The sequence below is a fragment of the Neofelis nebulosa genome, chromosome 4 (genome assembly GCF_028018385.1).
Source record: "Neofelis nebulosa isolate mNeoNeb1 chromosome 4, mNeoNeb1.pri, whole genome shotgun sequence".
NCBI classification, from domain to species: Eukaryota; Metazoa; Chordata; class Mammalia; order Carnivora; family Felidae; genus Neofelis; species Neofelis nebulosa.
The window spans coordinates 168,277,286-168,300,016 of NC_080785.1; the positions used below are offsets into that span (position 1 = coordinate 168,277,286).

A 22,731-nucleotide genomic window follows, 5' to 3' on the forward strand; every position below is an offset into this window, starting at 1 on the left:
TGGGTCTCACCCCCTCCCTCCTAGCAGAGCCCTCACACGCCAGGGGCTCACCCACCAGCCAGGGGCACACGAGCTTCGGGCCCTCGTCCCCGCACAGAAGTGGGAGCAGGAAGAGAGCCGGGTGTGCATTAGGGCAGATGCCACAGTCCAGGCCACAGCCGCTCAGCCCGGGCCTGCTGAGGATGGGTGGGCAAGGGGGCCCCACAGACACAGCCGCCTGGTTCCCCACTCCCCTGACCGGTCCCTCTGCAAGGAGCAAAGGACTGGTGGGGACCATTCAGGAGCAGGCGGCAGGGCTCCCACGGAGCTCAGAGACCAGGGAAGCAAACACGGGATGGCCCAGACCAAGTGGAGGCGGGATACGTACCCGTCCTGCTCAAGAACCCCTTCCGAATTCCCACTGCCACCAGAAAGCATGACCTAAGGCGTTCTGAACAATTACCAGAGGCCCCAGGAAGGCCCCCCGCCATTACCGAGACTTGGCTGCGTTGCCACCAGCCAGACGGGGCTGGGCCAAGAGGGCCACACATATGCCTTACTCAAGGTCACACGGACCAGAAGGTCACAGCCTGGCTTCCAGCAACTGGGCCCGCTAATCAGAAACTGTCACATCACAAATCCCTGAGTGTCTAAGGGGTGGGGACAGGAGCTCTGCCCAGTAGGCTGGCTCAGGGGCCGGAGGGCGGGCCGCGGCTCGCTGCATGCTCCAGCCACCGCCCTGCATGGGCACAGGCTGGCGGGCGGTCTTGGCCTTGCGGCTCCAAGGAAGGGCTGAGCCCGGTCCTACGTGGGCTGCACAGGAAAGGGGGCAGCCGGCAGCAGCTTGGAGAGCGGTATGGCCACACCCGTGCCGCGGGTCTCCTCCGCAGGCCTGTCCCCGCACGCGCTGTGACAGCTCGACCAGCTCCCAGAGACCCACACCCATCACCATCCAGAACACTTCACGCAGAGCAGCTGTCCCTGGCCCGGGGGCTGATCACAACCACGTCTAGGGCTTACTGAGCGCAGTAAACGCTCCATCCACCTGTGACAGCCTGCTCTTCTGTGGCAGGAGGGACAGAGTCAGGGACCAGGCCGACAGTCTCGCTCTTTTCTTTTTTTTTTCTTTTTAATGGCTGCATTTCAAAGAACCATTTTTCACTCAGAAAACTTCCCGGGAAGGGACGGGTTAGTGCAACAAAGTGGCGGGCTCGACTGCTCAGAGTTCTCCAGGCACGTTGAGAAGACCTCGCCAGCCCGGGCCGGCCACCGAGGGCGGCCTGTGGAGACCGGACGCGGGGAACGAACAGGGAGGGCGAAGAGCCCCTCCCCTCGCCCCACCCCCGCCCCCACCCCGAGCAGCAAGCACCTCGTTTCCTGGGCGGCGGGAGCCGGGGCGGGGCTGAGCCCACGGCCTGGGGCCCTCGGAGCCCTGGCGTGTCAGCAGGCCGGCGGCTCGCTGCTGTCCACCTGCAGCCCTTTGCTCAGGAGGAAGGCGTCCTGCTTGGGGTCTCGGCCCAGGAAGAGCTTCAGCATGACGCTGGCGTCCTGGGAGCCGCCAGGTCTCAGGATGCAGCTCCTGTAGTCCATGCCGACCTGCTGGGGGTAGACCCAGATCAGCCCTCGCACGTCCCCTCCCCTCCCCTCTCCCAGCCACAAGCGGGCTCGCGGGCGCCTGAATCAGCACCAGAGAGAACGCGTGGGCACGAGCGCACGTGCATTCGTGAGCACGTGTGTGTGACTGTGCACGAGCACACGTGTGCAGGAAGCCCGTCCTCAGAAACTCCTCGGGGCCCTTCGTCTGCACAGGGAGCGAGGCCCAGGCCAAGCCCCACAACACGGGTGGTCAAGCCCCCATGGTGGCTGAACACAGGTCTGGAAAGCCGGCTGAGCACCTGGCAAAGACCAGCAGGCGCCTCGGCTCTCCCCGCCTGGTCCTGGGCAGCGGGGAGCAGAGCTGAAAGGTCACCTGCTCCCTCCACGGGCAGGTGTGCCCCCGCCCCCCGCCCCAGTGAGCGGCCGGCCTTCCCCCACCTTGCCATTGAGGACGCCCTCCTGCTTGAAGCGCGTGTGGAACATGTCCATGGAGTACACCTCGCTCCACAGGTAGCCGTAGTACTGGGCGTCATAGCCACCTGCCAGGTGGCCGAAGGTCGCAGGCATGTTGGTCCCTGGGACAGATGCGGTGCGGCTTTCAGTGCGGCCCCGGGCATCCCCCGGGCCCCACGAGAGACGGCCCCCACACACCCGGAAGGAGAACTGGCCCGACACTTCTAGAAAGCAGGAGCTGGACAACTTGGCCCAGGGAAATACATCTCTGCCCGCTATCTGCTGACGCTCAACAGTTTATGCAAAAGGAGGGACACCGGGTGGCTCAGGCGGATGAGCGTCCGACTTGATTTTGGCTCAAGTCACGATCCCAGGGTCATGGGATCGAGCCCTACGTTGGGCTCCGTGCTGAGCATGCAGCCTGCTCAGGATTCGCTTTCTCTCTCTTTCTGCACCTCCCCTGCGCACATGCGTTCTGTTCCCCTCTCTCTAAAATAAAAATAAAACAGCTTTTTGAAGGAACTTCTACACGCTATGGAATAAACCAACGCCACACGCCCTACACCAAAATGCCGATTATCTTCAATCATATTAATCCGAGCATTTGTGCTACTGACGGACGAGCATACGCGTTAATACTTTATCTACTATCTCCAGGGTGTGAAATCCCTGGTCCTTCCCGCACCTTTCCAGGGTTGTTCCAAAGCAGCATGTCGGAGGGAAAAGGTGCCAGTGGCGATGGAGCAGCACGCGGCCTGAGCAGTAGGAGGGACAGCAAGAAAGGGCAGAGCTGCCCACATGCACCCGCGGCCGGCCTGAAGCCGTGTGCTTCCTCCTGGGCCTCAGCTGCAACCTGTAAATTGGCCTGACTCCCTTCAAACATCACTAGATCCTTCCAGGGCGCCTGGGTGGCTCAGTCGGTTAAGCGTCTGACTTCAGCAGACTTCTCACAGTCTGTGAGTTCAAGCCCTGCTTTGGGCTCTGTGCTGACAGCTCAGAGCCTGGAGACTGCTTTGGATTCTGTGTCTCCCTCTCTCTCTGGCCCTCCCCCGCTTACACTGTCTCTCTCAAAAAGGAATAAAAACATTTAAAAAAAAAAAAAAAAATCACTAGATCCTTCCAACTCGGGGAATGGCTGAGCCCCGACCCCCAAGGTGGGCCCAGCTCGCGAGTGGCTACCTGGTGTGGCTGGGACCCCAAGGATCTCCTGGCAGAGGCGGGCGTATTCCTCAGCTGGGTCTGCAGACGTCTGGGTGTGCAGGGCCTGGTCCACCTTAGCCAGGACGATCTGGCGCAAGTTGAAGAGACCTGGGGGGTGGAAGGAGATGGGGAGGCTGGCTCTGTGCTCCTGACCAGGCGGTGGAGAAAACCCAGGAGGGCACACGCCTGCCCTCAATGGGCGAGGCGTGAAGGACTCCCTCCCCTCCCAGAGGCCTGGGCAGGAGAGCGGCCCCCCCCCCCCCGCCGCGGGCACCTGTGTTGGCCTGCCGAGACTTGATGAGCTTGTCGAGCAGCTCCTGGGGGATGGTGTCGCCCGTCCTGTAGTGCTGGGACATCCTGAGCAGCGGCTCCTTCTCCCACACCCAGTTCTCCAGCATCTGTGAAGGTGCCTCCACGAAGTCCCGCTCCACGTGCGTCCCGCTGAACATGGCGAACTCCGCCTGCGTGGGCGGACAGAGCCGCAGGAAGGTCTGGACCCTGCCCGATCCGCTCCTGCCCACCGGCCTTGCCTGGGCACACGGGCATGCAGTGCCCCCCCAACAAGCACAGTAGGGCGAGCAGACAACAGCTGCGCGAGGCCCCAAAGCCTGGGGCTCCTGGGGGGCTGTCAGCCCAGTACATGAGGAGGCGGGGAGCATGCCCACCCTTGAAGGCCACCTATGCTCCCTTCTTCCACCTATAAAGCCACTGCTCTCAAAAAGCCCTACACTCCAAAAGGCATTGGCCCGGAAACGAAGGGATCTGGAAGGCAGCATGGGAAGGCACCCGGTGTTGTCTCCACTTTTGTCTGAAATTTTCCTGAAAAACACGGCGCCTGGTCAAGTAGTACTAGAACCTGGCTCTGGCAGCCAAATGAGCCACACGACCTTGGGCGAGTCCTTGCCCGGCCCGGAGTGAAGCGGGGCAACGGTGGGGGGCTGGGGGAGGCACACGCTGCCCTGGTTACTGACAACCTCTGTGACCTCACCTACTTGCTAGACTTTTTTTTTTTTTAGTATCTGTTTCTCAGAGAGAAGAGACCATATGTGAGTGGGGGGAGGGGCAGAGAGAGAGGAACACACAGAATCCAAAGGAGGCTCCAGGATCTGAGCTGTCAGCCCAGCGCCCGACGCAGGGCTTGAACTCATGAACTGTAAGATCATGACCTGAGTTGAAGTCGGATGCTAAACCGAGCTACCCAGGCACCCCTACTTGCTAAACTTTTCAACCCAAAACCAACACCTGCGGCACCCTGTGACCCTTTGATGCTCTGCCTTTGGGTTTCAGCTCTGACTGTAAACCAGTGTCCTTTTCATCAACTACCAAGAGCCCCCCCACCTTTTTATTTGCATTTTTGTTTTTGTAGGTGGTCTGCCTGAAACGGATCCCAATTGTCACGCTGAAGCACTGTCTGGTGTTCCTGAGCACAAGAAGGCTGTGATGTGCCGAGATAGCACACGGGGCAGAGGCCCTTCCTTCAGGCACGAGCTATAGCACCGTCGGCCGTGAGTTCAGCGTTACGGCAACGACGCAGGAAAGGGGTCTTTCAACAGAAACACGTGGCACGAGGTTACATATCGGTGGGTCGTGACCAGAGGCTCGCAGGGACCTGTGTGTTCCCCCAGGAGCGGTGCCTCAGTATCCTCGAACTCCGTGTTGGCGGCAACTTTACACAACTCTGAATGGTGGTAACGTGTGTCCGAAAAGGCCTGAAGGAAATGAGGGAGCCACGAGAGTTCTAGTTTTGGGAAATAACCAGTAAGAGCACAGCGCAGAGGCAGGAAGAGGGCACGTGAGCAGGGCTGACAAGGAGACCAGGGTGCACGGGGCTAGTGCTGTGTAGACACTGGCTGTGCCCTGCGTGGCTGCTTGTAGGTGAGGGCCAACCCCCAACCTCACACCACATACAACACTTAACTCAGTGGACGGCAGACCAACACAAAGAGCTGAAACTGAAACTTCTAGAAAATTAGGAGAAAAACTTAGTGTCTTGGGTTACAAAATGATTTCTTCAACAAGACACAAAGATGCAAAATGTGAAAGGGAAAAACACGACAGTCAACATCTGCTCAAAAGATACTTCTCAGCGCTCTACCCACGCACACACATGTCCCTCGGCCACGAGGAGTGAGGCGCCCACACCCGCTGCCCGGCGTAAGGATCTCTGAACACACGACGCTCAGGGAGGGAACCGGACACAAGAAGCCACACAGGGTGTGAGTCCACGTATGTGAAACGTCCAGAACAGGCTCTTCCATGGACGGGAAGGGGGCTCATGGGGGCCGGGGGAGGAGTGGGGACAACTAAGGGACGTGAAGACTCTTTCTGGATGACGGAAATGTTCCAAAACATCTGGTTGGCAGCTACACACCTTGGTGAACAATCACCGAGGTATTCAACTTAAAATGACATCACTGGGGTGGTCCTAATCCAACGACCGCTGTCCTTATAAGACATGAGGGAGGCACCTGGGTGGTTCAATCAATCAGTTGAGCGTCCAACTCTTGATTTCGGCTGAGGTCATGACCTCATGGTTGTAAGACTGAGCCCCACGCCGGGCTCTGCACTGACAGCATGGAGTCTGCTTGGGATTCTCTCTCTCTCTCTGCCCCACCCCTCTCTGCCCCACCCCTGCTTGTGCACACGCATGCAACCTTTCAACGTGAATAAATATTTAAAAAAGAGAAATAGAGGAGGACGCAGACATGCACAGAGAAACGACCCTATGAAGACAGGGGGAGAACACAGCCGTCTGCACCCCGAGGAGAGCGCCCTCACGAGGAACAGGCCCTTGGACAGCTGATGTCAGACCCCCAGCCCCTGCTGCTGGGGGAGCACATACTACCCATGAAGCCGGCCGTCTGTAGGGCTCCATGCCGGAGACTGGCACAACAGGGCATTACTGTGGCCATGGGGACATCGGAGGAAGACTCCACCAGGGAGGAGGCTGCCTCCGGACCCGCTAACCAGCAGCACCGCCCGCCCCCCGCGCCCCCTGCACCCACCTGAGAGCAGAGCTGGTGCATCACGTGCCCAAACTCATGGAAGTAGGTCTCCACCTCGTCGTGCTGCAGCAGGGAGGGGGCATCCGGGGTGGGCTTGGTGAAGTTGGCCACCATGGCCGCGATGGCGATCTGGCGGCTCCCGTCCTGCCGCAGGCAGCCCGGCTGCAAGCCAAAGCAGGCCGCGTGCCCGTACTTCCCTTCCCTGGGGAAGGAGGCAGTGTCAGGCCCAGCCAGGGATCTACTCCATCCCCCAGCTGGCCCAGAGACACTCTCTGACTCTGCAGCCCCTAATCAACCCGGACGACTGGACAGATTGAGAGGCTCGAGCTTCCTTCTCAGGAGCGGGGGTCCTGCCCCACCACCCGTCCCCCCCACTCGGGCAGAACCTCCCGGGCACCCACCCGCCTCCCTGGACGGTGAACGTTCCCGGCCCCTCACCTGGCCCCGCGCTGTGGCGGACACACCCTATTTCACAGATGGAAACGCTGAGGCTCAGAGAAGGGTCGCCCAGCTCACACGCACCTCGGGTAAAGGTCCAGGTAGAACTTCCCGATCACCTTCCCGGAGGCCGAGTCCCTCACGCAGTACAGCTTCACGTCTTCGTGCCACACGGTGGCGTTCTCCTCCAGGTTGAAGGTCAGCCCTAGCAGCTCCTGGTAGATGCTGAGCAGTCCCTTGGTGACCACCTGCATGGGGAAGTACTCCTTGAGCAGGTTCTGGTCCACGCTGTAGCGGGTCTCCTCCACCTGGTTCATGTAGTAGCGCATGTCCCAGGCGTTGATGCGCCCGTCGAAGTCCAGGCCCCGCTTCTCGCACTCGGCCTTCTTCAGCTCCAGGATCACGGCCCGCTCCTGCTCCCCGAGGGGCTTCAGCTTCTGGGCCAACTCGTCTGGGGAGGACAGAGGGGAAGGCAAGGCTATACCTCCTGCGGCGGCCGCCCCCACAGGCCCCAGGCCGCGGCACGATGGCCCCGGCGCCCCACCCGGGAGGAAGGCCCGGGCCGCCAGCACGACTCAAACACGGGTGATACATCGCCCTCAGCAGCCAGGGGGGCTCTGCCCCGTCCACGGGCGGGAAAGGATGGCCACAGTGGGGACGCTGGCCCAGAGCTCATGCCAGGAAGCCACAGGGCCAGGCGGACTCAGCCTCACCCCAGAGCCCCATGCTTGGCTGCTGGGCTGGGGCCCCTCGAGGCTGAACAGGGTTAGGGAGGTGTTGGGATTCCCTCTGGGGTGGACAGGACACGGCTCTCAGAGGCGTTTGCACGTCGCAGTCAAGAACCACCTAAACCCCGCTCCTGGAACCCACGGCAGGAGGCTGAGGGGAGGCAAGGCTTACCTAGGAACGTGGCCACCACCTGGCTACTCTTAGCCATGTTCATCTCCAGGACGTAGTCGGCGTGCGTGCTGAACCCCAGCAGACTGGACTTCTGGGCCCGCAGGGTCACCAGCTCTCTGAGGATCGCACAGTTCTCCTAGAACCGACCAGCAACCAGCCCTGTGGGCGCCGGGCCCACCACTCCCGCTTGGGCCCCGTGGCCAGCACAGTTCTGGACCGCCAGGACCCAGCTGGCTCGTTTCCCTCCCTCCTTTCCCTGGCCTAGATTTCGGTGCCCGCCACGTGACCCTGCCATAACACCTGAGTCTCTATGAACCCTCGAGTCTCATCTGGACCCAGGAGGAGCGTAAACTGTGAGGGGTTCTGAGGCCGTGAGCGGAGAGCAACATGGGGCCGGGACTGCAGGAGAGCCTCGGGGGGTGTGCACGGGGAGCTCCCCACCGGTCCAGGCCTGGCCCCAGGCTCAAGGGCCCTCCCTTGTCCCCAGGCACCTCCGAGGGGCTGACCCAGCCAACCAAACTCACGGGACCAACACAAAACGGAACGCATGGGACTCGTTTCCAAGCGAAAGAGAGGGTTGTGCAGAACGTAGTGCTCACGGGGTGCCTGGTGGCTGCTGGGTGAGCGTCCGACCCAGGACTTGGGCTCAGGTCATGATCTCACAGTTCATGAGTTCAAGCCTCACGCTGGGCTCTGCGCTGATGGCGCGGAGGCTGCTTGGGATTCTCTGCCTCCCTCTCTCTGCCCCTCCGCCAAATATTAAAAAAAACAAAAACAAAAATCAGGATGCTCCCACCAATCAGGTCCACAAGCAGGAAGTTGAGTGGAAACCTTCCTGACAAGGGGGCTCAGGGCCACGGCACCAGACAACACGCCAGCTCCCCCGGAGCTCTGGGGTCGAGGCTGGGGGCGGGACGGGCCACGAGGACGAGGTGATGTCGACCCCACCAGTCCTGATTACAGACCTGCGGGCTCTGCTCTCAACAGTATAAAGTTGCTGCTGACACCCCAGAAGTGGCACATCCCCACCAGAACCAGAATTCCTGGCTCCTCCACGAGCCACCACCCCAGTTCCTGCAGCCCCCGCCCGTGTGAGCGGGCTTCTCTAGGGCCACATCTCGATCTGAGGGAGGCGACCTGAAAACATCGTTTCCTTAAGGCCAGCGTGGTCGGTCTTCAGTCCGGGAAGCGGGAAACACGGGACCTGAGCACACGCTTCCCTGTCACCCTGTAAGGGGCTCAGCCTCCAGCCGGCGGCTCCCGTCCCCCAGCCACGCAAGCACCGTGGTGTCCCCACGGAGGCCGAAGGGCCCCTCCATCACCTGCTGCAGACACTGAGCAGGAGGAATGAGGCCGAGGCCACGATGGGGCGGGGACAACAAACACAAGTGTCCATGTGGGAACAGGTGTCTGAGCGGTGAAGACGCCCAGGGCTGCAGCTCGAGGGCCCAGGCCACCACACAAAACAGAACAAGGGAGCTCGAGCCCAGGGAGCACCACCAGACACAGGGACAAGCAAACGTAAGGCCTGGGAGCAGTGGACACGGACGGCCTGCCAACCACCGAGCCTGGCCCAGAGCACAGGCCTGGCGACTCCCGGGCGCTGCCCCCGCACCTGCTTGCACCGACAGTTGAAGGCCTCCTCCACCTTCCTTCTGGTCTCCGGCACATGGCACTTCTTCAGGAGGGGAAAGTAATGTGGGTACTTGAGGGTGACTTTCAACTTGTCATCCCCAGCCTTTTCCAGTGAGTTCAAAAAGTCCTCCGGGAGCCCTCCTGCAGGAACAAGACCAGGGCTGCTGAGGGCCCGACAAGCTGCCAGGCTTCCCTCCCACAGGACAGGCTGGGACGGGAGCCTGCAGGGGACACGCCCTGCAGGGGTCACGCCCGGCCTCCCCACCCTCAGCCCCTCCTGGAAGATGTGGTGCTATGGCCCTTCCCACCAGGCTCCTAGGGAGGAGCAGCGCCACTCGGCTCAACCCTGGACAGAGGGCTTCTGGGGGCTGCAGTCTCTTCCCTCACCCTTCCCTGGACAGCAGCACCTGCGGAGGACAGATGACCCCTGCGGCCCTCGCCATCCCGGTGGCTGCACTTCTGCAACAGCCTACCCCCTCAGACCCCTGCAGCTCACACTGAACATCTCCAGGGGCCAAGGCCTCACACCCCTGGCTCTGACCTGCCCACACCTCCTTGAAGGCCAGGCCGGGGCCCTCACCTCACAGGTGAGGAAGGGACGCTCAGGTGGGAAGGGACGCTCTGGAGCAGGGTGGACGGTGCCGGGCAGGGCACAGCTTGGGAGGTCACAGCTTCCAGGCTCGGCATGTAAACACAGGCGTGCCGACGCCCACTTCTACTCTGCCACAGGGCCTGGGAGCAGTGAGCACACCAGCACCCACAGCTGTTTCTAGACATCAGGCTGGGCAAGGACAAAACGGCCTGGGGCACGAGTCCCAAAGAAGCTGCTCAAGAAAACACAGGGACACCTCCACCTGGAGGAGCTCTCGCGGTTGCACTGAGACCATCTTGAGCATCGAGTTAATAGAGACAGCAGCAGACCCCAACCCACCGAATGACGGGCCCCGTCCACACTGACGACTGCTGATAAATCTAGTAAGTGGGGGAGGGAAAGCTGACTTGTGAGGGACAAACACAAGGAATGATGGGGTCGGAAGCCTGTCCACAGGAGCTTCCCCTCACGGTGCGGCGTGAGCAGCAGCAGCCCCAAGGCGCCTCTTGGGGACCTGTGAGCTGGGAGAGCAGCTGGGACTCGGGGAGGGAGATATAGAGAGAGAGGCGGTGTTGCTGTAACTGAGCACCGACTCCCTCTTTGGCAACCGGAAGAAAACAAGCACCACCAGACTCCGGCCTTGGTCACTGCCCCGCCCGTCCCACGGCTGCCAGAGCTCCGCGGGGGTCCCTGGCTGCCTACGGGAGGCCGGCCCAGTGGATGGCGTGGGTGAGCAGATTCGTCTGCCCAATTCCAGAGACCCAGGACCCTCCCCTGCCCGGGAAACATGGCGGGCATCTGTCCTTAAATGTGGGGTCCACGTGGAGGGACCTGCCGGCCCCTGTTCAGGAGACTCGAGTCCGTGGCACCCCTAAGAGAAAGCTGCCCTCGGGGGCCTCTGGCAGCCAGGCCGAGGCCCCGGCCCCCCATCCCCGAGACGGCCGCTACAGGACCACTGCCACACCACTTCACCACCTCACAGGGGACGGGTCGGAAACCCGGTCCCCGAGCCCCCGGCAGGGCTCTCCCAGGTGGCAGCAAACCCGCCCGCCTGGGCTCTTCAGAAGTGTCCACGGCAGGAAAGGTGGGAGGAAAACACTTTCGTGAACAGCTGAGGAGAAAGGAGCCTGTAAAGACAGGATGCTCCCTGACATGACTCTGACTGGGAAGCAAATACAAAGAGTGTCCTCGGGGGCACCTGGGGGCTCCATACGTTAAGCATCTGACTTTGGCTTCAGGCGCGATCTCACTGTTCATGAGTTTAAGCCCCGCATCAGGCTCTGTGCTGACAGCTCACAGCCTGGAGCCTGCTTGGGATTCTGTGTCTCCCTCTCTCTCTGCCCCTCCCCCCCCCCACCACACATGCTCTTTCAAAAATAAACATTAGGGGCGCCTGGGTGGCGCAGTCGGTTAAGCGTCCGACTTCAGCCAGGTCACGATCTCGCGGTCCGTGAGTTCGAGCCCCGCGTCAGGCTCTGGGCTGATGGCTCGGAGCCTGGAGCCTGTTTCCGATTCTGTGTCTCCCTCTCTCTCTGCCCCTCCCCCGTTCATGCTCTGTCTCTCTCTGTCCCAAAAATAAAAATAAAAAATGTTGAAAAAAAAATTAAAAAAAAAAAAATAAACATTAAAGGGGCGCCTGGATGGCTCAGTCGGTTAAGCGTCCGACTTCGGCTCAGGTCATGATCTCACGGTCCGTGAGTTCGAGCCCCGCGTGGGGCTCTGTGCTGACAGCTCAGAGCCTGGAGCCATTTCAGATTCTGTGTCTCCCTCTCTCTCTGCCCCTCCCCTGTTCATGCTCTGTCTCTCTCTGTCTCAAAAATAAATAAAAGTTAAAATAAATAAATAAATAAATAAATAATAAATAAACGTTAAAAAAAAAAAAGCACGTCCTTGGGACAGCAGAGCAAGGAAGCCCAGACGGGTCTCCTAGGAGGTCTGCTGTTCAGGGCTCCACCTCCCAAGTGCAAGATGTACACGGAGAGGCCAAGGATGGCCTCAGTCCTGGGGAAGGCTCACGAGGCTGCGGACAGGGGTCTGACAGCGAAAAGGATGCGTGCAGCACTGTCCACGTAAACGGACAGAACGTGCGACGTCAGCTGGGGGCCGGCACAGGCTGAGTACACAGGGCTTCCCACTGTGCTGTTCCTGCAACTTTCCTCCAGCTGTGAAATTTTTCAAAACTAGACATTTGGGGAAAGAGGGGAAAAAAGTAAAAACTGAACTTTCCCTTCAAAATGCCACGTCCGGCCGGATTTGGGAGCAGCAATCAGCCAGGACTCAGCCCAGCCCCTCTCGGAAGGTCACAGTGAGAAGAGCAGCAGGTAGGGGCCTTGCGGCTGAGACCTCCTCAGCCTAACCCAGCGCTCCTGCCGCTGCCCGAGGAAGGATCTGGAAACGTTGATTCCAAAGTGCTGAGCGCTCCAAGTGAAGAAACCCCCTCCCCAGGGCGGTGAGACGCAAATCCCCCCCCACCCCCGGACTTGGGCAGCCTGTGGGAGGTCAGCACCGCCCCCGCCCCCCGCGCCCCAGGCCCTGGGCCAGTACCCAGCTCCTCTCGAGTGAGCGGCAGGAAGGTCGTGTCCTCGTTCAGGTTCTTGTTGAAGTCGATGCACAGAAGACTCAGCTTCTTCTTGATGCTCTTGATTTTCTGGAGGGAGGAGCACAGCCGTGAGGAGCACAGCCTCCGGGACTGGGAGCTCCCCCCCGCAAGGAGAAGCGGGAGAAGCAGGAAAAGCAGGCAGAGCCGTCTGCACGCAGATACCCACCGGCCATGCCGAGCGGCCTCGGTGACCCCGGGGACCTCGGGCTTGCGTCCCCAACTGTTGTACGTCCCCAGCCGAGAGCCTTCTGGACCCTATTCCCTTCAGAGTCTGCAGCTTAGGCATTTGGGTATTTTGACAGAGGAGCGGGGCTAAGCCTCAGGGAGGTAACTTCTGAAGGGGGGGGGGGTGCCCTGGGGCCACAACATCTGCCCACCACTGCCTCGGGGGGGAGGGCCCTGGAGCCCAGCCCAGGCCTCGGGCATAACAGCTGCTCTGTGCCGGGAAGGTCGGGCAAGTGTGGCTGACAGCTGCGCAGTGAACCGGGGGCTCCTTGGGTGAGACCCGGGCTCAGAACCAGCCCGCGTGGGTGCACTGAGCCTCCGTTGGCCACGACCCTGCGCTGGGTGCTTCCACTTATTTCCTGATCTCGCTGAAGCCTCACAAAACCAAACGCGGCCATGCCAATCAAGGTTCTAAGGCATGAAAACAGCTCGTGCCCCAGGAGACAAGGCACGGCTTCGGCTTCAGGGTCCCTATCCAGCCCACGGCCAGTGTCCTTCCTCCACACGGAGCCCCCCGTGTCCCTCCCAGTGCAGCGGCTCTCAAGTCACAGTCAGGACTTTCGACAACGTGACGACAAAGCTTTAAGCACAGCCCAGCAAGCGCGTGGGTGGCTCAGTCGGAGGAGCATGAGAGTCTTGATCTCGGGGTCATGGGTTCAAGCCCTATGTTGGGCATAAAGTTTACTTAAGGGAAAAAAAAAAAAAGTACAACTGTGCTTCCGTTGCTCTGGCTGTTTATCACCTGCGCCCACAGAAGCTGAGACACCACACTGGATTCCAGTTCCAAGATGGAATTCGACTCAAGTCTTACCAGCATGGGTTTTAACCACAAGTACGCCTCATTTCCCTGATTCTCCAACCAGAAGGTAGAATCAGTTCTAAGTGACAAGAGAGGGACGGTCACTGAGCTCTGGGTGTGGGTCTGGTATCTGCTTTTTTTTTTAAATTTTTTTTTTCAACGTTTTTTATTTATTTTTGGGACAGAGAGAGACAGAGCATGAACGGGGGAGGGGCAGAGAGAGAGGGAGACACAGAATCGGAAACAGGCTCCAGGCTCCGAGCCATCAGCCCAGAGCCTGACGCGGGGCTCGAACTCACGGACCGCGAGATCGTGACCTGGCTGAAGTCGGACGCTTAACCGACTGCGCCACCCAGGCGCCCCTGGTATCTGCTTTAACTGTGTCTTTTATCTCCTGTGCCCTGGTGCTTTCCTATTGGGGGCCTTGCTGACCCCGGAGGGAGGGCTTCTCCTCAGGGTGGCCAGTTCCAGGGGATGGTACCCAGCTCACCCATATGTGTGCCTCATGTGCAAACCAGCCAGTCCACAGCCCACACCCCGGCCATCCCCTCTGTGTGGCTGCGGGGCCTTCAGAGAAAATGGGAAGGGAGTGGAGCGGACAGAGACCCCCAGCGATTAACCCAGGACGGGGGCGGGTGCAGCCCTGCTCGCCCTCTGCCCCAGAAGGGAATGCAGGCAATGCCATCCACGACTGGGGCTTTTGATGAGCAACTCGTATATGCAGTCTTCGTTCCCATTCCTGGCACACGGCTCCTAAACCCTTGGAATCAGTGACAACACGACACTGAAATAGCTCAAGAGATGAGGTGTGGGGAACACTGTGCTATCTGTTACCAGCCCTTTCCACCACACTTGAGTGCAACCTAATGAGATGCCTTTGGAAAGCCCCTAGGATGGGGGCGGGTGGCCAAGGAAGTCCCTCCTGCCTACTTAGGGAGTCAGTCACGGATGGAGTGACTAGTCGGGCTGAAGTGATGTGGCGGCCACAGAAGCCCTAAGGCACAGGGTTAAGGGAGTTTCCAGTTGGTGAACAGTGGAGGTGCCCGTGAGGGCGAAGCACGCAGGGTACCGAAGCTCCGCGCCTCCCCCCCGCGCCCCGACCTGGCCCTGTGCTTCTCTCCCAGCTGGCGGTTCTAGGTGGAACCCTTCACGATAGATCAGTAAGGGCAAGTAAGCTTTTCCCGAGTTCTCTGAGCCATTCTGTCGAATGAATTAAACCCAAGGGAGGAGTGCCGGTCGGTCTGACACTACCTCCGTGTACACGGGTCAGAACTGAGTGCTGGCGTCACGGAGGACTGCATGGTGCGGGCACCCCCCGCCACCCCCCCGTGTGGGGTCAGAAGGAAGCCATGCCGTCGCCGCAGAGTCCTGGGAACAGGAGACCCACAGCCAGAGCGAGCTTCTCCTTCCTGCCATTGCACCCAAGTCACGGAGAGGACCCCCTGAGCCCTGCCACCTGCCCCATGCGCTCTCCCCGCGGCCGAGGCAGCGCCACACTCCCAGGAAAGCCTCACCAGGACCCTGGAGGATGCGAGGCAGAACGGGCGCAAAGAGAGAGCTGCTCCACGTAGACCGCCCTGCCCGGAACCGAGGCAACAGAGCGCACACCAGGACTCAGGCGGTGCCCGCGATCGCAGGCCGCCCCCCACCCCCTCCCCCCCAGCTGGCACTCACCTCCTGAGTGTCTTTGGGCAGGTGGAGCCCATTCCTTCTGCCCAGCTTGATCAGTCGCTCCAGGTACCGCACTGCCTCTGGCCTCAACGAGTCCTTCTGGATTTTTTCCTGGAGTAAGAAAATCAAAGCTGTTTATAACGAAAAGCCGTGATGCTGCTGGATGTTGGCGAGGCAGCAGGGAAACTGGGTCACTCACTCCAACATCACCGGAGGGAGCATGAAGTGGGGCAGCCGCCCAGGAGAGCGGTTTGGCACAAGACGTGCGACTACCACCCGACTCCACAGTTGCACTCCGGGCGTTTATCCCAGAGAATGAAGACTGGGGTCACACAACACCTGTTCACAAACGCCTGCGGGGAACAGCCCAAATGAAGAGCAGCCCAGAGGGTCTTCCCCTGGCGAACAGTTACATGGGAATGAGTCTGGGGGGCTGCATCAAGGTCTTTAACCCGGTGGTGACACTGACCGGTTCTGCAACACGTTACGTGGGGGAAACCGGGCAAAGTACAGACGGGCGCTCTCCGAGCTGTTTCTTCCCACTGCACGCTGACCCGCAAAGATCTTCAAACGAGAATTGAATATAAGACACCGCTTGTGCTTCCCCAGGCCACCCGCCTGTCCGTGCACCAAAGCACACTCGGGTGCCTTCCTGCCATCGAGGGGACATGGCACCAGGTGCTAAGACAACGAGCAGAGAATCATCTCGGTCCACTTCCGACATCAGCAGCCGTGGCCCAGGAGGCAGGACGATAGCCCTACAGGGCACCCAACAAGGTCAGGAAAGTAAAAGGATGTGCTGGACGGAGGGAAGGCTTAGAAAGTCCTAGGCACAGGGCACGTGAGTGCGGTCAGTTAAGCGTCTGACTGTTGGTTTTGGCTCAGCTTATGATCTCACGGCTCATGAGTTTGAGCCCCACGTTGGGCTCTGTGCTGACCACAAGGAGCCTGCTTGGAATTCTCTGTCTCTCTCTGTCTCTTTCTGCCCCTCCCCAACTCGTGAGCACATGCTTGGTCTCTCAAAATAAATAAACGTTAAAAAAAAAAAAAAGTTTTTTTAGGCATCTTGTATTTTATTTTTGCGTTCCTCCCCACTTCTGCCATTTTTTTCATGTTTTTTATTGTGGTAAAATACAACATAAAACTTACCACCTTAGCCACTGTTAAGCGCATGGTTCAGCGGCATTAAGTGCACTCACACTGTCACGCAGCGATGCCCACCAGCCACCCACAGGGCTCCTCACGCTCTACCTTTTAGAGTCTGAGGAACAGAACGATCACATCTAGAGAGGTTCTGACCCTCCAGTGCCACCTGGACACCGGTCTGTCCCCCCACCTCCCGCCCCGTCTTCCACCTCCAGCGGGCCTGGTGCGTGCCCCATCAGCCGCGTCCCGGGGCTGAGCGGACGCTGGGCTTGTCGCTGTCCCCTCACCTGCAGCCAGACAATCCTCTGGTATACATCCTGCCTCATGCTCATTTCCACGTCAAATTCAGACAGCTTTTTGTCTGCCTCTGTGCTGGCCGTCCGAATGTCCTTGGATGGAGAAACGTGCTGGGGGAAGTCAAGGATATTCCTCTGAACTGAAACAGGGAAACAGGACAGGTGTGAAAACGGGCCCCGGGTAGAAACTGGCAAGTACCGACCTCACCCTGGCCCGGCAGGTAGCCCACCCGCGTGTCTCCGTGTTCCGTGAACACTCTCCACGCCGGGCCCTGGGGTGGGCACTGGAAGAAAGGAACACTGTCACCCATGTTCTTGGGGACCTCACAGGCCAATGGGAACAGACTCAACTCACAATACTCCAAGGTCCATGAAGGACCGCAACAGAGGAGTCTGACAAGATGGGGACAGGCTCCAGTGGCTCTGGCCCAGGAAAGAGCCACGGCTGCTGAGAGCAGTACTTTACGTTCATAAACAATTTTCTAATTTACAGAGCATGCTAACACTTCGTTAAATAAAGGGAACATGGCGGGGGGGTGGGGGTGGGGGGCCTGGGGGGCCCAGTTAGTTAAGCATCCGACTTTGGCTCAGGTCATGATCTCACGGTTCATGAGTCGGAGCCTCGCTTTGGGCTCTGTGCTGACAGCTCAGAGCCTGGAGCCTACTTCAGATTCTGTGTGCGTCTCTCTCTCTGCTCCTCACTGGCTCATGCTGTCTCTCAAAAATAAACGTTTAAGTAAATAAGTAAACAAATAAAGGAAGCATGAGTAACCATAACAACATAAGCTTTAATTTTCTTTCTTAATTCTTTTTAAGCTTATTTATTTTGAGAAAAAGAGAGGGTGCATGTAAGCAGGGGAGGGGCAGAGAGAGAGGAAGAGAGAATCCCAAGCAGGCTGTGCTCAGCGCAGAGCCCAACAGGGGGCTTGACCTCACCAACCTCAAGATCATGACCTGTGCTGAAATCCAGAGTCGGATGCTTAAGCAACAGAGCCACCCGGCGCCCCATAAGAGCATCAGCTTTAACAGGTATCACCTGACCCAGCACCCCACTCTCAAGCACCCACCCTCGTGAAATGAGGACACGTGATCACACAGAAATCACATAAATGCACAGCAGCAGGCCCAGTAATGACCAAATAGTAGAAACGGCCCAAACACCCATCAAAAGTGCACGGAGACACACGTGTCTGGCACGCACAGCAAGTCACTTGGCCGCAAACAGGAGCGAGGCGCCCACACCTGCTGCCCCGTGGTCGGACCCTGAACACACAGAGCAAACCAGACATGAGGTGTGTGAGTCAAGGTGTGTACAATGTCCAGAACAGGCTCATCCACAGATGGGAAGGGGGCTGGTGGGTGCCCAGAGCTGAAGAAGGGATGGGGAGTGAGTGCTAATGGGGACAGGATTTCCCTTTGGGATGGCAGAATGTTCTAGAATTAGAACATGGTGATGCTTAGACAAGTGACTATAAAAACCACTGAAACGTAGGCTTCAAGTGGTCTATAAATCAGATCTCAACAGAGCATTTACGTTTTAAAAAGCACATACTCTGGGAAAGAGCTGCATTCAAATCGCAGCTTGGTCACGCTCGGGGCCCCAGGGCAGGCCTACTGCTGGCTGCCCGAGAGGGGATAGTGAAAAGACAGAAACAGCATCCGTCCGTCTGGGATTTACAGGCTCACAAGCGCCTGTGATCGCACCAAGCACGACAACAAAACAGTGCATGCTGTCAGATCAATGCAGGCAGCTGTGTGAGCAGAGGGGGTGCAGGAAGGGGCTCCTGCGGGGGGTTAATCTGTGATCACAGAGAAGCCCAACATCCTGCAAAGCGGGGGGTGTGGGAAGCCCCGAGACGGGGACAGCGTGAGCAACTGCGAGGCCACGTGGCCAGGCACAAAGTGCAGAGGCGGGTCAGAAAGGGGGAACCGTGCAGCACACGGAACACCACCAAGGACCCTGGCCTCCATCCAGAGGGCAGTGGAAAGACAGAGGGGCTGGCTGGGGGGAAGGCCATGATCCAGTCTTAGTTCCCTCTAAAATTCCGTGGGCTACTGAGAGGAGACAGAAATAAAAGCCTGCAGGAGTGAAGTGGGGGAGAGACTAAATGATGTCTGGCAGGGCCACGCCCAAGAAGCAGGAATTAGCATCAGGCAATGCCCGCGAGCCTCTCTGGAAAGAGATGGGAAGGGGAGCCTGAGGCACACCCGCCTGAAGGCGCGGAGCAGCCCCTGCCATCTGGCACACCCCGCACAGGAGGCTCCTGGAGAACCCCGCTGCCAGGATTCCCAAAGGCCCCCCGGAAAAGGACTTGTGCTAGAGACCCGGGGGCTCGGAGTTCTCCGTCGCAAGACTTGCTTGGTCTTCTGTCCCCTTGCCATCAACCTCCACACAGGGGCTCTGGGAAGCAGGGCTGTAGGTATGTGACCGAGCACCTCATCCTTCCCTCACAAAGGGAGCAAACAGACCCCAAGGGGGAGACAAGGATCCAGGTGGGTGGTGATGAGGACACCTGACGGCATCAGGTTACCCAAAGCACGGGGGGGGAGGCAGCGGGGAGAAGAGAGGCAAAGGGGTCCAAGTTCAGTCGCCCAGAGAGAAGACAAAGCTCTCCTGTGACACGAAAGGGGTAAGAAGGGGCTCTGGTTTCGGGGCTGGCACCCGAGCTGACTCCTGGAGAGAAGAGTGGTCACACGTGCTGTCCCGCTCTGGGCCCTCAGATGACACAGCCCAGAACTAAGTATGCCAGGCCACGAGTGCAGTAGGGTGTGTAGGAGAACCAGCCCTCCAGGCTGCCCCTGGCCTGGCCGAGGGATCCTTTACGGCCCCTGGGGAGTAGGCCGCCTCACCCGCGGCTGGGCGCTTCCGCCTCCCCGCCTGGGTCCTGACCTGGATTTACCTGTGTAGGACACCTCTGCGTCAGCCAGCGCCTTGAGGGTGCTCTCGTAGGACACGTCTTCAAACTTCTGGGAGCCCACCTGGTCATACACACGCTTGGTTTGCTCGATGAGCTCCACAGTGAGCTCCCCTATTTGCTGGGCGCTCAGGTCCCACCGCAGATAGTTCACCTCGGAGCACGAGGCCGCTGTGTCCAGGGCATCTCCGGCACAGGCTAGACAGAGAAGACAGAACCCCACACTGAATGTGTCTGCTTCAAGGGCAGAATTAGGGTTAGAGTAACTAGGGGCTGGAGGGCAAGGCCAGGAGCACCGTTTCCCCATGCAGGTTGACGGATCCTCTAAAGCACACGAAGATTCCGCACCCGGGAGACACCGGGTGACCTGTGGGGATGCTTGCACTTGTCACGACGGAAGAGTGATGCTACTTCATCGGGCGGCGGGGTCTGGGGATGCTGCTCAACACCCCCAAGCACCTAGGATGCCCCATGATGACCCAGCCCCGACATCGGCCGGCTGGGGCGGATGCTTGGCATACATCTGCACTCCACGGGGTTAATTTGTTTGATTGCTACCTCCGACGTCCCTTGTCGTACTGTGACGTTTGCACCGTATTACTTACCTAAAATAGGGGAATTCCTGAGTCCTGAACATCCCTACCACGAGAATTTTTGGATAAGAGATTATGGTCTAGAACTGCTGTCATGTGGTGTTCAGGGTAAAGATGTTTTGCTTTCGTTCCCTCACTGAATTCACAGCTCTGTACTCTGGGACCTATGTGACCCCCATTTTACAGATGGGATCCTGAGATTTGGAGAATGCAAGTCTCGTGCCACGATCCCACACCAGCAAGCAGCAGAGGCGGGGGCTCAAGCCCGTGCAGTCGGACTTCAGCTCCAACACTGTGAACTAGTATGCTGTGTGCACCCCACCTTTCTAAACATCTCATTTGCAGGTGGGGCTGCCCCTTTCCCTTCCCAGGGCTCCACCTACAGTCAGGATTACAGTCCAACCTTTACTGGAGTCTATATCAGAGGCTGGCAAAGTCTGTCTCTGCACAGCCCATAAGGTAAAGGTGACGAAGAAGGAGACTATGTGACTTGTCAAGACTGAACTAATTAGCCCTTTACAGGCTGGTCTCTGACCCCTGGTCTAGATCATCCCGACTCCACTGGGTCCTGCACGGCAGGTTTGGCCAGTTGGTTTTGCCAACTTCCCTGTGCTCAGGCACACTGGCTTTCTTCAAGGTATCTCCCAGGCCTTCCCACAGGTTGCCCCCTCTGCCCGGAGCCCCCACCCTGCCAATCTTCCTTTCTTGAATGTCCTGCTGGCATCCCTGTAGCACCTGTAGGGCTCAGATGGCTACACCTTCCCCCAACTACTTGTCGAGTTAGTGAACAGAGGCCTGTACTGTGTGAGCCCCCAGCAGAATACACAGAAGCTGTTCCAGGAAACATCCACCTGTGCCCCATTTTCCCCTTCCAGCATGGCGGGGAGGGGAGCAGGGCCACAGTGGTCCTGGACAAAGGGGGGGCGGATCTTCGCAGGGTGCTGTGTTTGGCATCCCTAGGACAGGGGCTTTTAACACTATTATCAACACCTGTGTCTGGGTCACGCTCTGGGGTGGAGGCCACCCTGGGCACTGTACGGTGTTGAACAGCACCCCTGGTGCCCATCCACTCGATGCCAGGAGCACCCCGAGTCATGACAACCACAGATGTCCCCAGACATTGCCCCAGTGTCCGCTGGGGAGGCACGATCTCCCCAGCTGAGGACCACTGACATCTGCTACGTGGGAGGAAAAAAAAAAAAAAAGTCTCTTAGGCCAAGACAGGCCAGGTATTCTGGCCACGTGACTGCTTCGAGCTTACGGAAAATCTTTGTGCCTGCACAGCATTTTGGACTTCAGAACCGCAGAGAGAAGCTGTGGCTCTGGGTTAACTGGTAGCCGAGGGCTCCAGACGCTCAGGAAAGGTGGGAGACCCGTGGAAGCCAGAACTGTCAGCCAAACTTCCCGGAGGGAGCTAGGATTTGAAACCCTGGAGCAGACGCTCCCGTTCTGCAGTATCTACAGATCCCCACCCCCGAGCTGGGTCTCGAAGCTAACAACCCTGCAGCACACAAGGCAGACAACACTCCCCGAATAACCCTAGTTGTGATTTACCATTAAATGCAATTATCGTCGCAGCCAGCTGGGAGAAAGAACTGGGGGAAGACAAACCGGCAAGAGAAAATGCCAGGAGGCATCATACGACCCCCGGGGAATTTTCTATAATCCGGCACGCACATCCTATCCCTCCCATAACGAAAACCCTTTCACGACGCCCTTTGCCTTTCCAGGGCTGTGCTCCAGCCAGAATGACTTGTTGCTACGCAAACGCGTCTACCCTCGCAGCTCGGGCCACCTGGGACAGGCCTCACGCAGGTCTTGGCGGCACCGCCGCTTCTCCACTTTGGGTCCTGGCTGATATGCCGCCTCCTCCGAGAAGCCCTTCAGGACCGCCCTCAGCCCCACCACTGACCACTCTCTAAGGCGCTCGCTTGCTTTCCTGCTGGTTGAACGCCTGTCTCCGACTCTGGAACTCCGCCTAGAACTCAGGGTCTCCCCTGGAGTCGGCACCCCCTGGGCCCGACCCGCCCTTAGCGGCCGCGACCTGGAGTTTGTTGAATGAGTGAAGCGCTGGGAAAGCTGGTCCATTCATTCGGCCGCCGAGGGAACGGGATCTCCGGCTCACCGACCCATCCCCGCCAGGCTCCAGTCACTCGGGGGTCACTGGGCTCGGGTCCTAGGCCCAAGTCGCGACCCCGGGAGGCGAGAAGCTGGAGGGGATGCCGGGGTCCGGGGAGCGGGCCCCCGCCTCGCGCCAGCCAGTACCTGCGGGGGGCTTCATGGCGGGCGGGTGTGCACCGGCGATCCCTTCCTCCACCTGGTCCGCCTCGGTCCGCCTCAGCCGCGGCGACCTGCCGCTTCGGTCCGCTCAGGGGCCGCAGCAGCCGGGACGGAGGTGCCCGCCGCCCGCGCGCCCGCTGAATGCTGGGAGCGCGCGTGCGCCGAAGAACAGAGCGCACGCGCGCGCCCAGCACCGCCCACACACCCGTGGCGGGGCTTTGGCACGCTATCGCACTCTGCGCACGCGCTGGAGCCCTCCCTGCTCATCATTGGCTCTCGCGGCGAGAGGGCGGAACCTCCGGGGAGGCCCGGGAGGGACGTTTCCATGGAAACCACACACAGAGGTTGCTTCAAAATCTGTGTGCATGCGGTTCTTTCTGCCGGTAGTTCTCTGTCTGGGCTTCCAGCC

At 59.3% G+C, this 22,731-nt stretch overlaps 1 protein-coding gene across 3 annotated transcripts; it reads right to left on the minus strand.

Moving 5' to 3' along the window:
* Positions 1-1,090: 1,090 nt before the first annotated feature.
* On the minus strand, positions 1,091-22,469 carry THOP1 (thimet oligopeptidase 1). 3 transcript variants are annotated; one of them, XM_058728421.1, is made up of 13 exons: positions 22,308-22,469; positions 19,435-19,647; positions 16,526-16,674; positions 15,096-15,203; positions 12,343-12,445; positions 9,187-9,347; positions 7,572-7,707; positions 6,756-7,122; positions 6,234-6,435; positions 3,503-3,689; positions 3,208-3,336; positions 2,014-2,150; positions 1,091-1,575 (listed from the first exon to the last, which is right to left on the minus strand). In XM_058728421.1, the coding sequence occupies exons 1-13, from the start codon at positions 22,321-22,323 to the stop codon at positions 1,420-1,422; spliced, it is 2,064 nt and encodes a 687-aa protein (XP_058584404.1). In that variant the 5' UTR covers positions 22,324-22,469; the 3' UTR covers positions 1,091-1,419. The 3 variants fall into 3 exon arrangements, with proteins under 3 accessions (XP_058584404.1, XP_058584403.1, XP_058584405.1); XM_058728420.1 differs by having other exon boundaries at positions 1,091-1,578; XM_058728422.1 differs by lacking the exons at positions 1,091-1,575; positions 2,014-2,150 and adding an exon at positions 2,235-2,517.
* Between the last annotated feature and the right edge of the window lie 262 nt (positions 22,470-22,731).